The following is a 17,850-nucleotide window of genomic DNA, read 5'->3' as shown; positions in this document are numbered from 1 at the left end:
GCAAATCACTTTTAACTATATGTTGAACAAATTAAAGTTAAGAGGAATAATTTTATTATTAATTCATTAATGCATAATGGAAGTCAGGTATTTCTGGATAATCTGGACAATATAAATATTTACTGCTAAACTAATCGCATACATATGTGTGTTATTAATCTAAAGACTTTTCTTGAAGTATAAAATAGAGAAGGTTAAGATGCTATAATGACAACCTAAAAATAATGTCAAATTATAGATTAAAAAGAAACAAGAGTGGTAAGTATAAGAAAAAAAGGAATCAATTTTCTCACCTGTCATCAAGATTAAATTTTTAATTTATCGTAAATCAGAAATAGCAAACCATTATTTAAGATATCTAAAAGCACTGAAACACCATTTTGAAATGCTTTCACCTGATTAAAGTGATCGTAAAAGAACTCTACTGAGAGTTATATGAATATTATGCATAGGATCTACACTGATGGATGAAGAGGAAAAAATGTGGAAAATTTTTTATGAAAGTAATGAAACAAAAACAGCCATGTCTTTGGTCGTTCATCATTCAGAAACTCTTCTGCCAAACCATTATTATGTGACGGCCTAATCTCTCACCTTCCTGGTCTGAGCAGTGCTGGGTCAATAAGATCGGGTCTGTTCGTGGCCCCTATTACGAATAAGTGCGTGCTTTTTTGCAGCCCGTCCAGCTCTGCCAACAGCTGCGACACAACTCTGTCCATGACACCGCCAGAGTCCCCACTCCTGCCCCTGTTTGGGGCCAGAGAGTCCAGCTCGTCAAAAAATATTACACACGGAGAAGAAGCCCGTGCTCTGCTGAACACTGTAATCAATATAATGCCACAAAACTGTAAACTAGCCATAAAATGATCTTCATTCAACTGAAGATATAACATTATTTTGATTTGCGAACAGAAAGGAAGATATAAGTCTAATTGTTGTTGTTATTTAGTCAAGTGTCCGAAGACAGGTCTGAACCTAACCTCACAAGTGATACCAACTTGGCACCACTTATGAGACAACTAAACCAGGAGATAATGTGGTAGGGTGGCCAGTTCCTTTCCCCCTCCATTGCATACATCACCGATTAGCTACATATTACACTAACCAGACTTCAGATGCATACAAACAGTTGTTCTTCCTCTGACACAAATCATCAAGTGAGATGTATTGCCTGATAATCAGCCAGAACCTCAATGAGAAGTAAGAAGTCTAATGAGACTGCTTAGTTGTTGAATTAATGATTTCCCTATATGGTAGCCATACTGTAAAGTGCTTAGGATGCTGTCTCACCTTCTCTGACATTCTCTTCACTCTGACCCACATACATATTGAGTAGTTCAGGTCCCTTCACGGACAAAAAGTTCAAGTTACACTCAGTTGCAACAGCTTTCGCGAGCAAGGTCTTGCCTGTACCTGGTGGTCCATAAAGGAGAATGCCTGTAACAGCGTAATTAAACAAAGTTACACAAAAATGATTTAAAAGAAAAAAAAAACATCTGAAATGTTATTTGTAAAGGCTTAGCATACTGGCAACAGTCTTACATTTATGTGTGTGTGTGTGTCTAATGCCTACCCACTTCACTTGCATGATTCGGGTTGCGCATACTGCAGATAGGTGGCAAGACTGTGACTCATTATCATGTTGTACACCACTTTGGCAGACCATGTTATGCATAATATATATCTGTGAAGACTTATGTCGTGTACTAGGGTGAGTGTATGTAGAAGTATCATATATGTGTAGTGCAGGGAATGGATGAGGATGAGGAAGGGAGAAGGGGAAACCCAGTGCTGACACATAGCCTACTCTTGTCAAATAGCACCAAGTTGGCTGCCAGGCTTAACGTCCTCATCCGACAGACGAATCACTATCAAGAGTGACATATGCCTTCTCTTCATATGCACTGCGGTGGGATTTGGGATTTAACCCAGGCATATTGGTGCACAATTTAGAGATTAGATGTTGTGCACCGCCATCTCTTGTAGTCCTGAGATAGAAATTTCACATGAAAATTTCTGACCTCACCGGGAATCGAACCTGAGCCGGCTAGTGTGAAGGCACACATGCCACCACAGAGCTAACTTCTGCTTGAAAATATCCTTTGCGAAATGTTCTTCAGTTATAAACGTTAATACAATAAAATGTTTTACACCGTGTTTTGTTCAACTTTTTCTCTCTCTAACATATCATAAAGCATAAAATAAAAAAGTTGAGGAAATGAAACTGCATGAAATGTAAGAAAAACTAAAAATATGTAATTAACATTTATTAGTGAATCTTCACATGTCATCCATTAGTGACACTGAGAACATTCAACATGAAATCACTTTCTTGATTACACTCTTTCCAACATGTCCACTGTTACCATAGCAACCACATCACAGATGCGGGCTCGTAAACTTAGGAAGTCAGCCACTTTATACGCACATACAAGGTCCAAAATAACGCTGAGAATTTTGAGAGCCTCTCCTGATACTGCAGTACGTAGTTCTTTCTTCTTTTCTTTGATGAAAAGTTTCATTCAGCTAGTGCACTTGTTATGGAATTGAGTTCACATAACTCCACTATTTCACAATAAGCTTTATACAGATTAACTTAATAAAAAAACAAGATTCACTAATATACCTGCGACACAAATCTTTGCATAGGTAAATGGTCATTAGTTGTGACTTAAATGGAAGATAAAAACATCACAATATACATATGAAACATTTGGAGAACTTAGTTTATATTTTCTCAAAACACTTTGTTAATTTTATTTAAAAAATAGAAGTGAATTCAAGTTCTGAAACTGTACTTAGCTACCTAAAACAAGTCCAACATTTTGCAGTATAATCTTTTGTAAGATATTTTTATATCTACTATTTCTGAATGTTTATTTCATTGGTTTATGCTCAAGTTATCTCTGATTCATTATATTTGGTTTTATGTTCTTAAAATTCCTTTCCTTTACTTTCACAACACCCAATATCCAGTGGCAGACGGTGGGTTCAAAACTTGAGGTCAGGACGTGATGAAGGGTTATATATAAAAGCTATTTAAAAAAATAAATATACCGGTAGGCCTACTTACATTACTTGAACAGCAAATTCACTCGGCGATCCTTCTTCTTTGCAAAGTGATCGATCAGGTCATCATTCTATGTGGGTGGATTCTGAAGTTTGTGGAGGATCCCCTTTTTCAATAGATATACTCGCCAATGCTGAGAGCCGTTCTTGAGTAATGGAGTTTCTCAAAAAAGGTTTTACGTGATTCAAACACGAAAAATTCCTTTCCACGGACGCACTTGTGGAAGGAATTGTGGCTACAAGACAGAAGAGTTTAAAAGCACTGGGAAGAATTTCACTTGTTTCACTTTCAGTCATCTTCTTTATTAGTTCGCTCAAACACTTGCCATGGAATGTCTCCCTGTCCAATGGAGAAAATACAGTTTGAAGCTCAACACGCAATTTCTCATTGTCAAAATAAGTTTCATAATTCTGAAATAATGAATCTAGTGCTTCAGTAGGGAAGTGCTGACTGTAAATTGAAAATCGGGCATTGTCACCTAATTCAAGAAACTTCAGTTTCTCATATTTTTAAAATCTTGATTCCAACTGTGTTAAAATATTGTCCAAAATTTCGACGTACAGTTGCTTATACTTGTAAGGAGCACATTCTTCCATTAATCCATTCCTTCTTATAGAAGTCTCAATGAATCTAACCTGGTAGCAGTTTCAGCAGCCTCCATGAATACACTGTATTGCTGACCACTCCTTAAATTTCTTATGTACAAGACACTATCTGAAATTCCATTGATGCACATTCGAATATCGTTTGTTTTCTTCTGAAGAATATTAAATAATAACTCAGTTTTATTAAATATTTCTTGGACAGTCAAGAGAAGAAAAACAAAATTGAAATCACGTAGGTTGTTTATAAATCTTTGTGTTTCCCTTGCTGAATTACCATTTGAATCCGGAAAATCTATTATTTCATTGAAAGTTTCGATTAATTTTATCCTTTTTGTGTGCACTGCAGAAATGAGTTTGGTATTAGAATTCCACCTGACATCACTGCTTGTAGGTATACGTTATTCCACAATTCTGTCGAGAATAGCAGTACGCTTTGAGAACTGATTAAAGAAGGCAGGTATTCCATGAAGTGTCGAGAAAAAAATTTTCACAGACTTAATTTTAGAACAACTCTGTTGTAAAACTAAATTCAATCTGTGTGCAAAACAGTGAATAAATAAAGCTTGTGAAGCAAGCTCATTAACTTTAGCTTTCAAGCCATTCAATTCACCTGCCATAACACTTGCGCCATCATAAGTTTGAGCCACTAACTTACTTTGAACATCGTATTTTTGAAGAACATTACACAAGCCTTCAGCATTTCTGCTTTCACTAACATCATGAAAACCAAGGAAAAACTCTCGAATATCACCTTCTGTAACAACTAGCCTAACAGCGATAGAACACTGAGATGTTTCAGTGATGTCAGTCATCTCGTCAACAATACAGGCAAAGAAAGGGGCCTCATTAATTCTTTTTCCAATGAAATCTTGTATTTCCTCTTCAATGCACTCATTGAGTTCATTCTGAATTGTTGTCGATACCCCTCTAAAGTATCCCATATTCTCCCAATATTTTTTTTTTAATGCCACATCCCTATTTAGAACTAGAAGAAATATAGTTTTAAAATTTCCAGGGTTTAGAAAGCATTCCTTTTCACCATGGCCTCTGAACGCGATTTCTTGTGCAGCCTGAGCACATGTGACATCAATTAAAATTTTGTAAATTTGAGTTTTACTTCATTGCATTTAATTTTTAACAGTTTATTCTGTTCGCTCAACATTTCTGATATATTAAGGGCTTGTTTACAGAGTCCTTTAAATGCCACGTAACAATTCAAGTGGTTTCTACTTGAGCTATGCCTAACTACAGCCCTAGGCAAGTTTTTCATGTCACTGTAGCCCTCATATGACCACACGCTTTTGTTATTACTTAAAAGTATACATGGCCAACAAAACAGATTCTCCTTCATACTGCTACCACACAGCCACTAGTGTTATCGTACCATGAGGATTTAAATGTTCTGGTCTTATCTTTATCATTTTGAAGAAATGAAAATTTCGGGGTAGGTCTACCTTGCTGTAGTATAATTCTTCTAACGATGTCATTTCATCGTAAAAAAAGAATCTCCAACAGCGAAACCACAATATCATCACTCCCATCCATTGCTACAAGCTCAGTGCATCAGACTGAAGCAAGGAGCCTAAGCCAAAACCAACTCCTCTCATGGTGTCTATTTGGTATGAAGCACGCGAACAAGACATCTTCCCTATTGGCTTACCAGCTGTTGTCATGGTTACCAGGAGCTGAGTTCTACTTTGCTTACCTACTCCCAACTATTAGAACACAAAGGTCCCTAGATGTCACTGTAGTACAGTAACTTTCGTGTTTGTGCTCTGTGGTGTACTCCACTCCAGCAGTGCTTCCTGTTGCTGGCAGCATTAATTACATGTTCCTGTGTAAGACTAGAGACGCGGTGAGTTTGAATATTGCCATCTCAGCTCATGAGAGCTGGGATGACACATTTTGTGTTGTCTCTGATAAAATATTTAGGGAGGCCAGGCTTGCCTCCCCTGAAAATCCGCAGCTGCCAATATCGTGAGTCTTAATGTGTAAAAGTAAAATTGTCAGGATTGGAAAAAGTTCGGAAAAAGTTTTAAAGCAAAAAGAAAACATACTCTTACAATAATATTGTATATCCTTGGGCAGTGATTATAAGCTTTTTGTTTCCATTTCCCTTTTGAATCCGATCATTTTCAAACAATGCAATGAGCTCATCTTGATATTCATAGATTATTTCTATCAATCGTGAACTGTAATTCCAGTATATATACGTAATGATGTGAGAAGGACTGAATTGGAAAATGTTCCACCAAACCAAATTGTTGCTTTCTTCGATCCCTTGCTTACAGCAGCATTAAAGAGCTGCACATGTATGATGGCTGTGTCAGTATTAACTCCAAAAGAGCGCCATTGTCAAGTTAGTATTACCATAACATTCATACTGATTAAGAAACAAAAGCTGACGAATATCATATTCTGATCTAATCTAAATGTCACAATACTGTGACAGCGACGTGAGATTCGAACTCACGACCAGCGTCCCGCAAGAAAGCAGATCGCGCGGAGCACGGAGGGATGGCGCGCGGCGGAGAGTAAGGGGAAAGGGCCTACGCGGCGAGAGAGTGGAGAGGGAGTTTGCGCGCGCATCTTCTGCTTGCCTAGAGAGGCCGAGAAATCCGTCGAAGTGGAAGACTCGCGAATTCGAACTTTCGAGGCTACGTCGCTGTGGTTATAAATTACGGTCGCGAAGGAACGACAGTAGTTTTCAGTTATTCAGTCAGTGAGTAAGCCAGAGCAAGCAAGCCAGACTTGTGTGCCGGAGTTCGACTCGAGTGTGCGTCCGCATCTGCGTCAGCATCCGAAGGCCTGAGTTCGAGTGCAGTGGACCGCAGTTGGAGGGACCTGAGTTCGAGTACAGTGAACTGTCTCTGAAGGTCTGTGGTTCGAGATACTGTGAACTCGAGTGACTGAGATAGAAGAACTGTGAACTGAGAACTGATAGTTCTGATTTGTAAATAGTGCTTTGTAAATATTAGTTAAGATTAACAGTTCATTGTTGTTCGTACTAGTCCAAGTAAATTGTCATTGTCATCAGTGGAGTGCTATAACGAATATTGTTGGAAGAATAAAATCCAATTGTTGACGAGAGCGTTTAAGGCGAATTGTAGAAAGGAATTATTGTTGTGAGGAATAAATTACATTGTTGTTACTAATAAAATTCACAATACTATTACCTTCACGTGGGGCCGATGTATGCTTATCACTTTAAAATAATTAGACCTGGTTATTGTTGGCTGAGGGACAGCATTAATATAGTATGTGGTTCGTAATTCTCCAACTTCATTATGTCTGCAGTCTGTTAAGTTCTATACTGTATGTATGTTGTCTATGATTGTTTCGTGTAGTTAATTTTCAAATGAGGTTTATTTTTCAATCCTGATCCATTATGAATTACGCGTGTACATTTTTCGTGTTATTATGTAATACCGTACAAAAAATGTGTTGTATAAATGGTAGCTACTTGAGCAGCAATTAGTTCAACTACCGATCAGGGTTGAGTGATAATAAAATTAGGCCACTAGCATAGCTGTGGCAGTAATGTGCTCCTGCTGATCCTGAAATGCGCTCGGGCATGCATTTGATTCTTTCTTGGTCTGATTATCTGGTTGGGTTTTTTATTCCCAACTGTAAGGTGAATGTCATGTAATCTATGGTGATTCCTCGGCCTCATCTCGTTATCATCAATTCCATCAAAGCTAAATAACCTAGCAGTTGATACAGCGTCGTTAAATAACCAAGTAAAAAAAATAACATTATATTAATACAATTATACAATTTAGCAAAATAAATAAACTAAAGAAATTCCTTAACAAGGAAAATTTGTAACTATATCAGTGCAATTATAAAACTTAGCAAAATCAGAAAGCTAGAACAAATTCCTTAAGGGAAAAATGTTCAGCAAAAATTTATAACTACAAGTATATATAAGTACAATAATTACGAAATTTACCAAATTCCGTAAGAAAAAAAAACTTAATGGAAAACGTTTAGAAAAATGTATAGGCTAATTATATCAGTACAATTCTAAGACTTCGCAAAATCAAACAGAAAAAAAACTTAATAAAGAGAAAATGTATAATTATATAAGTGCAAATACAATATAAAGCCTAGCAACATCAATAATTTAAAAAAATGCTTAAAGGGCCTCACTGATAAAAATAAATGGTGGAGGGGAGGGGAATTAAAAGAACACACGAGTACAAGGTCCCTGAAGAAATCCAAGTTTGATATCAATTGCTGTTCTCGAGTTACACAAGTGGTTATCCAGCGCAGGAGACTTAGCCATTTTAGATAAGGTATTTTTTTAATTTTTCTTAGAATTGTGTCCAGTAGCCTTCTGTACTTATTCGGCCAATCTTCTTTCACTTACGAGTATATCAGACATTACTCATAACATGGAAGTGACTGTGAAATGGAATCTTATAAACAGGTAATCTCTAATCAAAATGGGACTCTATCTACATACTCATTTCAAACAAGATTCTAACAAGAACACTATTTCATGATATAGCTAACTGTATTGTAGCTTGTCATACGAGGGGTTCACAACCAGAGTGGACCAAGTCCTTCTGGAATAATTTTGAGAAATTGAGTCTTAAAGTTCCTGGCTCATGCTTAGAAACCTTCATCTTCCATAGGAAATGCTGCCCTCTGTGGAATAACAAATGAGTTATGGACTTGGTTTGTTATGGCAATGAATAAATCTAAGTTTTCTTCATCCGAAATTGTATTAATCCACAAACTGACCACTGGCTGACTTGGTCCACTCTGGTTGTGAGCCCCTCATATATCACGCAGAGACAGTATGGATTTACCTGACCGTCTAAGTCCTGCTGCTAACAGCTCGGGATGTTCAAGTGGCAATGTAACAGTTCGAATTATCTCTTCCTTCAGATCTGACAGTCCTCCGACATCATTCCATGAAACTTTTGGAACCTTGGGAGCATCAATAGCATCGGCATATGATGTATGAATAACATCTGAAAACATATGATTTACTAATTATCAGGTCACAAAACGATTTACATTATAATTTTCCAATAATCAAGTTATAACAGTACATTATGCAACGAGCCTATAATGGTAGTAATTAAGACGCAAGTATGTTTGTTTATGAAACGAGCGCTTGCACTCGTTTCATAATTTTCATACGAGCGTCTTAATTACCATTATAGGCAAGTTTCATACGACTTTTTATGCTCGACCATATTTCTAACTTGAAATTATTCAGAAGTATTCATGTTATGGTTCTGTAAGTGAGGAGTGGAACTGACCTGAATTGTGAGATGTGCGCAGATGCGAAAGTACTGCTTTTTCCGAAACACGAATGTCATTGACCTTGATATAATCTAGAGAATAACATGAAGATTAGGCTTGATATAACCTGGAAATTGATTTAGAATTGAAAAACGAGATGACAAATTGAATTTATTTGAATATTATTTACAATTAACGCTAATTATTATAGTAACAGAACATAACCTTCTGCGACAGTATTGGATTTCCAGCCTCCGTGACTTTTCGCTAATTGTCTTTCGATTGCATATCCGAGAATAATCGATACTTGCGGTTTTATAATGGTACAATCAATACAAAGGTGATTTCTCATTGGCTGAACAACTGAATTATAATGAATAGGTGTACTTTAATGAGGTGCATTAAAGGGCTACTACCAGGTGTATAATTACTACATTTCGGCATGGTCGAGCATAAAATTATTTATAACACAGTTTCAAACTATATTCTATAGTGCTTTTGAACTGGGTCATAACAGAGACATGATTCTCTAGGAATTTAATTTATTTTCCTATTATTAATTTATTTATCATTTGTTCTTTAAATGCTATAAGAAATGAATTGCTACAACAGTAGCAGAAGTACAACCCACATCAGCAGTAGAAGTGTTTACAAATGCACTAGCATTGCTTCACTCTGGAATATCTACCATTATATTTTCGTTTATTTTCACTTCCACTTGCTGGGGACATGTGTATTAAGGAAGTGTTCTAAAATACTATTTGGACATTTTCATTAATATTTCTATCATATGTAAGTTCAAGCCATTTGTAAGTAAGTAAGTATTATGCGTAAGTTCATACCCAATGAGACTTCAAAATCCATTTTGCTTAATGAGATGTCATGACAGCTGAGTTCGTCAGGATACTTTTCCTTGAGACATTTGTAGCGATTCCTGAAACACAATGTTCTTTGCTAACTATAGCAGTTTCAGAATAAGAAGGCATATGGCCTAAGCCAATACAGTGCTCGCTGCTGTACAGCGTTAGCACATGTTGCGTGAGACGTGAAAGACAGAGTCAGCAGATACATGTGACAAGGACAGAAAATATCCGCTAGTGCAGCAAGTGTCTTCTTTCCATCATTGTGTCTTATGTTTAAATACTCTTACTCAAGTCATTTTTATCCCAATTTTCATTATTTAGTCGCTTTAAAAATCAGTAGATCTTGGAGTCACTAGTTCGCGAAATAAAGCAACAAATATGTAGAAATGTAGTGCACTTTGTTACTCGTCATGAGAGAGAAACGGTGACTTAATTTTTAAAAACTGAAGGTTGTGTTACACTATCTGGCAAGTGGATATTCTCGCTTAATCTCTAGTTTATACCTACCTAGAGATCCAGGGTTCTATATTCTATCACTGTGGTCTATGGTAATATAAGCATACGAGTGTAAGTATAATATGTAAAGACGTGAATATAAAACTGCAACCCAATAATATCGTATTGGAAATATTGATGCTAAACATTCTATAGCCTACTAGAAAAAAGTGTGTACACTGTATAGAATATAACAGATGTACCGTAACTCAAGGTTTTTAAAATGCAAATTGAATTTTGGAATTGTAAAATCTTCAATATGTATATCATCATATTGATAACCGTCCAAATCTTGGATTTAAAATATCGGCATCCTAATCAATTCAAACGAAAAAAAAAAAAAAAGAAAATGTAAATTAATGTTAGAAATATCCATAATAAAATTTAAAAAAATTTAATGATCTGCAACAAGATGTGACAGCTATCGATACGATAAGAATTTACTGAAAACTAAAAAAATATACAGTGATATATTATAAAGATGAATAGAGATAGTGATTGAAATGTGCTGTGGTGCAACAACGTAATTTGTTTCGGGGGAGAGGTAAGAATTTTGACGTGTGCAATTTTCATGTCAATTCTTACCATCATTGTGATGGGGTTGGGGGGAGGGCTTTAACGATGCTAAATTATTAACTAACTTAAAACTGTTTTCATTCGCCACAATGACAAACAGTTCAAAAGCCAATAGATTATCAGCTCAAAACTTTGAACAGAGGCTGAATAATGAGCAAATTTGAATTATGAAAAAAAATAGTTACATATTATGAAGTTTATTTGTAATAAATATTTTTTAAACATTATGTTAATTTTTATAAAGTTTACAGTAAACAATAAAAAAATAAATTTAAAACATGATGTTAAAACTCACATTTTTACCTCTTTCTCACTTCTGATAAATAGTAGCTTTAGTAATTGTGACTGTAATCGTGTAATCAATTTCAAAATGCTCACCTCTGATAAGAATGAAGTGAACAGTAGTCTACATAGCATGCACACATATATATATATATATATATATATATATATATATATATATATATATATATATATATTGTATATTACTGTAGGGGTCTTACCATTCTCTTCCATTTGTTTTTTTCTTTTGAAAAAACTGTGTGATCTTGAAATAATTTAGTGACAGATCTCTACATAACAACAGCTTAATATTAAAATATTTTGATCGATAAATAAAGAAATCAAAGCTAGTACTTCCAAAAAATCAATTGCTGGTCTGATATTAAAAATCAGTTAGCATTTTCTTACTATTATTTGGGCTGTTTTTTTAATAGTATGAGTGTTACAATACCTCTTGTGTAAAATGTTTAATAAATAATCAGATTTATTTCAATGGTCAATATTTCGGAAACAGGTGTCTGTCACTTGGTCTCTTATTGCGTAACTCCTTCCAATTCATTGTTTTGATGCTTTGAACAGGCAAAAAGAACATTAATTTCGTGTCATTGCCTCAGTGGTTAGAATTTTGTTAATTTTTTTTACTATAGTAAAATGACTTTGAAGTTCTTTTGTCTCATTAAAATAAATTTAACATTATAAACTTGAAATTTTGGCCACAAAGAAAGTTAAAACTATACTATAAAGCTCTCTGATATTTTAGGAATGTAAAAACTATACTATTTACACCTTTAAATTTTTGGGGTTAAATCTTACCCCCTCCAACCCCTCCTCCCGTTGTTGTACCACTAGAAATATGATTAATTATTGTTTCATCTTAAAAAAGTTCCATTGTTCTTAAGGGGGCATGTTAATACTCTTTCTTATAAATAATTGAAAAAGGGACGATCTTTATAATATCAACCAATTACCTCATACTTTTTGCGATATTTCTTCTTACACTGTGTGTAATATTACGATGAAAAGTGGAAATTGTACCATAGCCTACCTTTGCCTATGACTGTAGAATTTTCCTTTTGCGTGTAACAGACGAAACACTAGACCCATTTGAATCCTTTCAAGAGAAATTGCTACTGGTAGGCCTACGTAATTATTATTGTTCAATAAAGGCTCTTCAGTACACACAGAAAACAATCCATGTCTGAATTTGAAAGGAAACTAAATCTACTGTATCTCTGTTTATAGCGAGAGACTTCATAGCATCGGTGTTAAGGCTTGGATATAATCATGTATAATCTTTAAAGTGATAACATGCGAACCAGTTTAAGCAATAAAATGCAAGCCGGTTTAAGTGATAACACGCGAACCAGATGATGTACGAATTCCGTTCTTGTACCGTCAGATTCAGATTTCGTAGCTCTATCGAATGACACAGCTTAAAATACGATCCTGGGTATAAATATTGGGCGCACAAGAAAGAAAGTAATATGCGACATGTCAGCGAGACTTCGCAACGATTTGACTAGGCAACATCGTCTCCCTAGCATTGGCTAGTCGACATAGATCGGCTTGAACTAGTTCCGCCTTATATGCCTTCTTATTCTGAAAGCGCTCTATATAGTCATCACCAGACCTAGAATTTATATGTACTAAAAGTTAATATTTCTCGGTATACTATATAAACATACAAGCCATATTCCACACTCCTATTGGATGTCTTTCTTCTCAGTCAGTATTTCTCTTTGGTACTGTTAAGGGTCTTTAATCCCACTAACCACCATTGTTACCTGGTTGGGGTTTTTTCCAGGGTTTTCCCTCAACCAATTGAAGCAGAATTGCTGAGTAATTTTCGGCATTGGACCTCGGATTCATTTTGATATCATTAATTCACACTGGTACAATAACCCGGGTTAAGTTCACGGTGCGGCATGCTGTACTTGTACAAGACTACGGCCACTCGGCTATCCAATCATTCACAAGAATAGGAGTGGTAAGCACAATAAGCCTTAGGCTAGCCTTCGGGTCCCTCCTCCATACAAGAGAGGGGAAGAAAAAAACGCCATTTACAAATGAGAATGCGGTTTACAAGATGCATTGCCTAGTCCTTGTGACTAAGTTCTCCACTGTTATATTTTGGAGTCTTGTGAACTAGGCTTAAAAACCCTCCTAACCATTACCACATCCATTCAACTATACTTAGTGTCATTCTTATCACATATACAGAGCAAAGGAAACATATTACTTTTCTTTTCAAGTATGAATTCTTGAAATGAGAGGAATAGAGAGTCTAATAACAGATGGTTTTCTTTAACAAATATAAATTTTGTTAAATTACTTTATTGAATTTTCAGGAACAACTAATGAACTTTTATGTTTCGTCTAGACAGTGATGCAATAATTAATTTTAGAACATGTATGGCGGTAATTAATTGTAAATATAAGATACGGTTTTAGAGTAATTACATTAAAAAACTTGTGAAATTAATTCCGCAATCATATAACCTGAAAAGGAAAAATTTGTATCACACTGGATCAAAGTAACATATTGTGTAACACGTAAAACCACAAGGACAGACTACTACCCACCTCATGTTCACAGTTCTCAGTTTATATTTTCCTTAGATTTAATCTTAATTTTGTTCTATAGACTCATTTGTATAAAATGTCTCTGGATGAGATATCAATATTTCCACAGAGTCTGAATAAAGTTTGTCTCTTCAAAATTTAAGTATATTATCGATATTCCCGTTTTCTAATGAGAAATTTATTAACAAAACTTATTGCACTTACGACTGTTGAGCTTCAGCAGTTTTATATAAGTTTTTTTACATTTCAAGAAAAATTTGAAGTTTTAGAACTTTGAAATCATTTAATTGGGTCCAAAAAGTTTCTAGTCAAGAAAATTGTTTTTCACTATGTAAATTGACAGCTTTTTTTCTAAATATTTCATTTGAGTGTGTGAATCTACATGCACACAGATATATAGTTTGATTATTTCCCCTGCCATTTTAATTTTATCATTGGTACACCCTGTAACAACATAATAGGTTGAGTGATTGTTAAATAATGACTATTTTCATTAATGTATCATTTGAACATGCCATTTTATTTGATTTTACTTTAAAGAAACCTACATTAAATGTGCAGTAATAATTCTGTGCTACTAGTATAAGCCAAAAAGGATACTTTTTCCTAATAGGAGGGCACAAAGTAACTTTATTGCCAAGCAATAAATTCCATTTTAACTAATGTATTGGTGCTAGGAAGAGGTTTCTTCAATTAAAATGTAACCAAATGAAGTGGCATGTTCAGAGGATAAATTAGTGGCAATAGTGATTATTTAACGACAACTCAACATATAATGTTCTGATCAGATGATATGAAGCAATAGGTTTGTTTTGCAATGAGTTCTGATGGTTTCACAACTGCTTGAAAACTGTTCCCACTTCAACTATTGCGCATGATCAGTAATGATTGGTTTAATTTCAAACCATTCCTGTCAGAACATTCATGTACTGTTTATTAATACAGTATATTCAAAACGTAATTAAATTTCATAGTATGCTTAATAACCAATATAGAAACATAAAATATTAATGCAAGAAGTATGTATGCCAGTTAAGTAGATAAAGATAAAGCACGCATCAAAGTGATTTCAGATTGGTTTGTGCTTGACCCGCAAATCTTTCTGACCATCAGGAAAAGGTTTCGTGATGGTTTGATATGCTGCAAGAACGCAAGAAATCAGAGTTTGTAGTTATTCTTATTGTTATATTAACAGTAAAGTCGATATGTGCATGCTTGTGACGGTTGCAAACATTGGAAACTGCTGCAGAAACAAAACTAATGACAAAAGGAAAATGGTAGGGCAAACCAGAACATTGAAAAAAAAAAAAAAAAAAAAAAGCACTTCTATTATAGTCACCATGTCTGTCATACATCGCAGGCTGTGCTCTGTATAAAAGTCCAGCCCCTTGAGTTACACTAAAGAAGTTACAAAGAGAAAGAATGCCATATGAGTTGAAAGTTTTTCTAAGCATGTATCAAAGTCCAGATTCATGGGTTATATAGGCCTACGTAAGTATTAAGAGAAAGAATGTCATATGACCTGATAGTTTTTCTAAGCATTGACATGTTACCTGACAGCATGGGACACAAGAGCAGCGAGGTCAGTATAAAGGAAACTTGAGGTCTGAGCTGCTATATGAGACAGCTCAGCACTGGTTGTCACTCCACTTTTCCTCAGCAGCCATTGAAGAATTGCAGACCGCTGTACATCGCTTGGTCCTTGCATATGAATCACGTGAAGAAATAACCGAGCTAATGCAGGAGCAATGGCAGACTGCAACCAAAGCAAACTAAGTCATTCCTCTCATGCATGTAAAATTAATAGGTTTTACTAATAGGTTTATAAACTTGTCCTTCACAGGGAACAAGCTATCCTATTTCCTTTGATTCTTCAGAAGAGCATTTTCAACGTGAAAAGCTTGACATATTATTTTATTTAGTTATTTGTTTAACTGCAAAGTTTGAAAATTGATTGTTAGTGTTTACAAATTGAATAACTACCCTACTCGAAATAAAACTTATTTTAAATAGAGTAATTAAGTTCTAATTAGTCTGTGACATCTAAATAACTTTGTAACTTATGTATGCCTAGCTACTATTTTAATACCTGCCTACAACATAACTTAATTAAATATTTGTTTTCACATTCTCCTTTAAAATAGAGAGACAAATTTCTTTTTAGTAGGCAGTAGGCCCTACTTTCATTCTGCTTGATGGCAGCTCACGTTTGAAGGTATCGGTAATTATTTTATGTTTCATGCAATATTGTTTGATGATTAATATTACAATCACTTTCTCTCTTTGTTAATAAGACTAGGCAGTAAAGTTTGCTTACCGTTGATTCATTTTTGCTGTCACATGTAGCCACTATAATAACTGGAAACTTTCTAGCTTCTTGGTACAGTTCTTGCACCTCATTTGTGAATGAGCTGATAATCCGATTGTCATCATCTCCATTACTGTCTTTGCACAGAACCTGAATAGTATAAGAGATCAATCGTATAATTTATATAATACACACTTAAGAGTTGAAACATAGAAATTAATGTTTTATAAGTAAACAGAGAATTCTTACATCTATATTTCTTAACAGAAGAATACAAGGAGCACAATGTCGAGCCTTCGTAAAAATAAATTTAAGTCGGCCTTCACTATAACCAGGAGATTCTCCTTGGAGCTCATATGAATTTGCAATCAGAATATGCAGTCCCAACCTCCCAGCCACATTTCTGATCACATCTCCCTTGCCTACACCTCGTGGACCATACAGAAGAAAGAGGGGCTTTAGGTGACATCTGTTAATAGTTGGTACAAACGTCTGCACACACTCTAATAATTCATCTCGATATCCATTGAGACCATCTGGACAACTGCTTAAGAGTTGTAGTTTGAATTCCTCTCGTGACAAATTTGCTTTGTTGCTAATAAATATTATATCATTCCTTGGTATATAATCTTGTTGATCTGATGACTGAGTTAAACAGGTAAAGCCCTTTGTAATGTAATAACCAAGTTCAGCGTCTTGCTGTTGTACTTTTTCATATGGTGGTCCCTCAACTTCCAGGACTTTGAAATAGAGAATTGTTGCCTTATTACTAGAGTAAAACACAGATGGAGTGTGTTTTACAGTATTGATGGAAAAAACATCACCCACTCGCAGAAAGCGAGGCTGTTGAAAATAAGTTGACAAAACCGTATCTACAGACAGACCATCATGTGTTGATTGAACGAGGCTCACGCTTGCAGACTTTGCAAGATATGGTATAAATGATTCGAATCCGCCTTCTTTCTGTATGCTTACAGTGTCATCCATCAGTAACAAAGTGTGAGATACATTATGATGGAGGACGTTAGTTACTATTGCAAGAAAGTCATCAACATTTGGTACTGCAATGATTTTAACCAAATATGACTTTGTCCTAACAGAAAATGGAGAATATTTTTCAACTTTACACAGTTTAACCCATGATAAACTGGAAACACCAACATTCTTTAGAGTATTAAAACTGACTAAAATAATAGAATCGTTGTTTCCAAGTACAGAGGACCTAATGTTTCTGGGTATAAGGTATTCAAATCCATCCTCAGGTACAACTTGCAACTTCAATCTCATCTTCTTTTCACGCCTCTGAAGTTTCGCTACATAAAGAGCGAAGCACAACGAAAATAGTAAACGTGGATATTTGGGCAATAAAATTGCGACTGTAAATTTAAATGTGCGAAGAACTGAATTCACGTATTCACCACACTGATTTCCAGATTGTAAAGTCATTATGTAGGTCAAATTTATGTACAACCAACAATAGGCATATCTATTTTTTTCAACATTAGGATTATAGCTGCGTAATGTAACGTTCTACTTCTACCTCACTTTGCACATATTTCTTATATATATTGAGGTTAGAATGACATGTAATCTACACATTATATTCAAAGCTGCAATATCATGTTTTATCGTGGATCTGAGTGGTACAAAGTTTATTATCTGACTTAATTACTTCATGAGAATTTATTTTAATGTATATACAAATCGAACCGACATTGAAATTACTGATTTTAGACGGTTTACAACGACAATTACATTTTCTTTTATTGTTTTAACCGTTGCTTACGAGATTACACAAGCTGGCGCATA

At 35.1% G+C, this 17,850-nt stretch overlaps 1 protein-coding gene across 2 annotated transcripts in view; it reads right to left on the bottom strand.

The window, feature by feature from the left end:
* Positions 1-17,850, bottom strand: part of Pex6 (peroxin 6) — a 26,335-nt gene extending 8,485 nt beyond the window's left edge. For both annotated transcript variants that reach the window (XR_011331380.1, XM_069821405.1), the window contains exons 1-7: positions 16,291-17,850; positions 16,051-16,191; positions 15,287-15,489; positions 9,777-9,868; positions 8,493-8,657; positions 1,291-1,437; positions 595-820 (exon numbers count right to left, since the gene is read on the bottom strand). Coding sequence is in view for 1 of the 2 variants with exons in the window: in XM_069821405.1 (XP_069677506.1) it covers positions 595-820; positions 1,291-1,437; positions 8,493-8,657; positions 9,777-9,868; positions 15,287-15,489; positions 16,051-16,191; positions 16,291-17,487 (2,171 nt within the window). In the remaining variant the exon portion in view is untranslated. The remainder of the gene's footprint in view (positions 1-594; positions 821-1,290; positions 1,438-8,492; positions 8,658-9,776; positions 9,869-15,286; positions 15,490-16,050; positions 16,192-16,290) is intronic.

Source organism: Periplaneta americana, chromosome 3 (assembly GCF_040183065.1).
Source record: "Periplaneta americana isolate PAMFEO1 chromosome 3, P.americana_PAMFEO1_priV1, whole genome shotgun sequence".
Classification (NCBI taxonomy): Eukaryota; Metazoa; Arthropoda; class Insecta; order Blattodea; family Blattidae; genus Periplaneta; species Periplaneta americana.
Note: the sequence above shows the minus strand (reverse complement) of the source record. Positions and strands in the feature narration are given on the sequence as shown.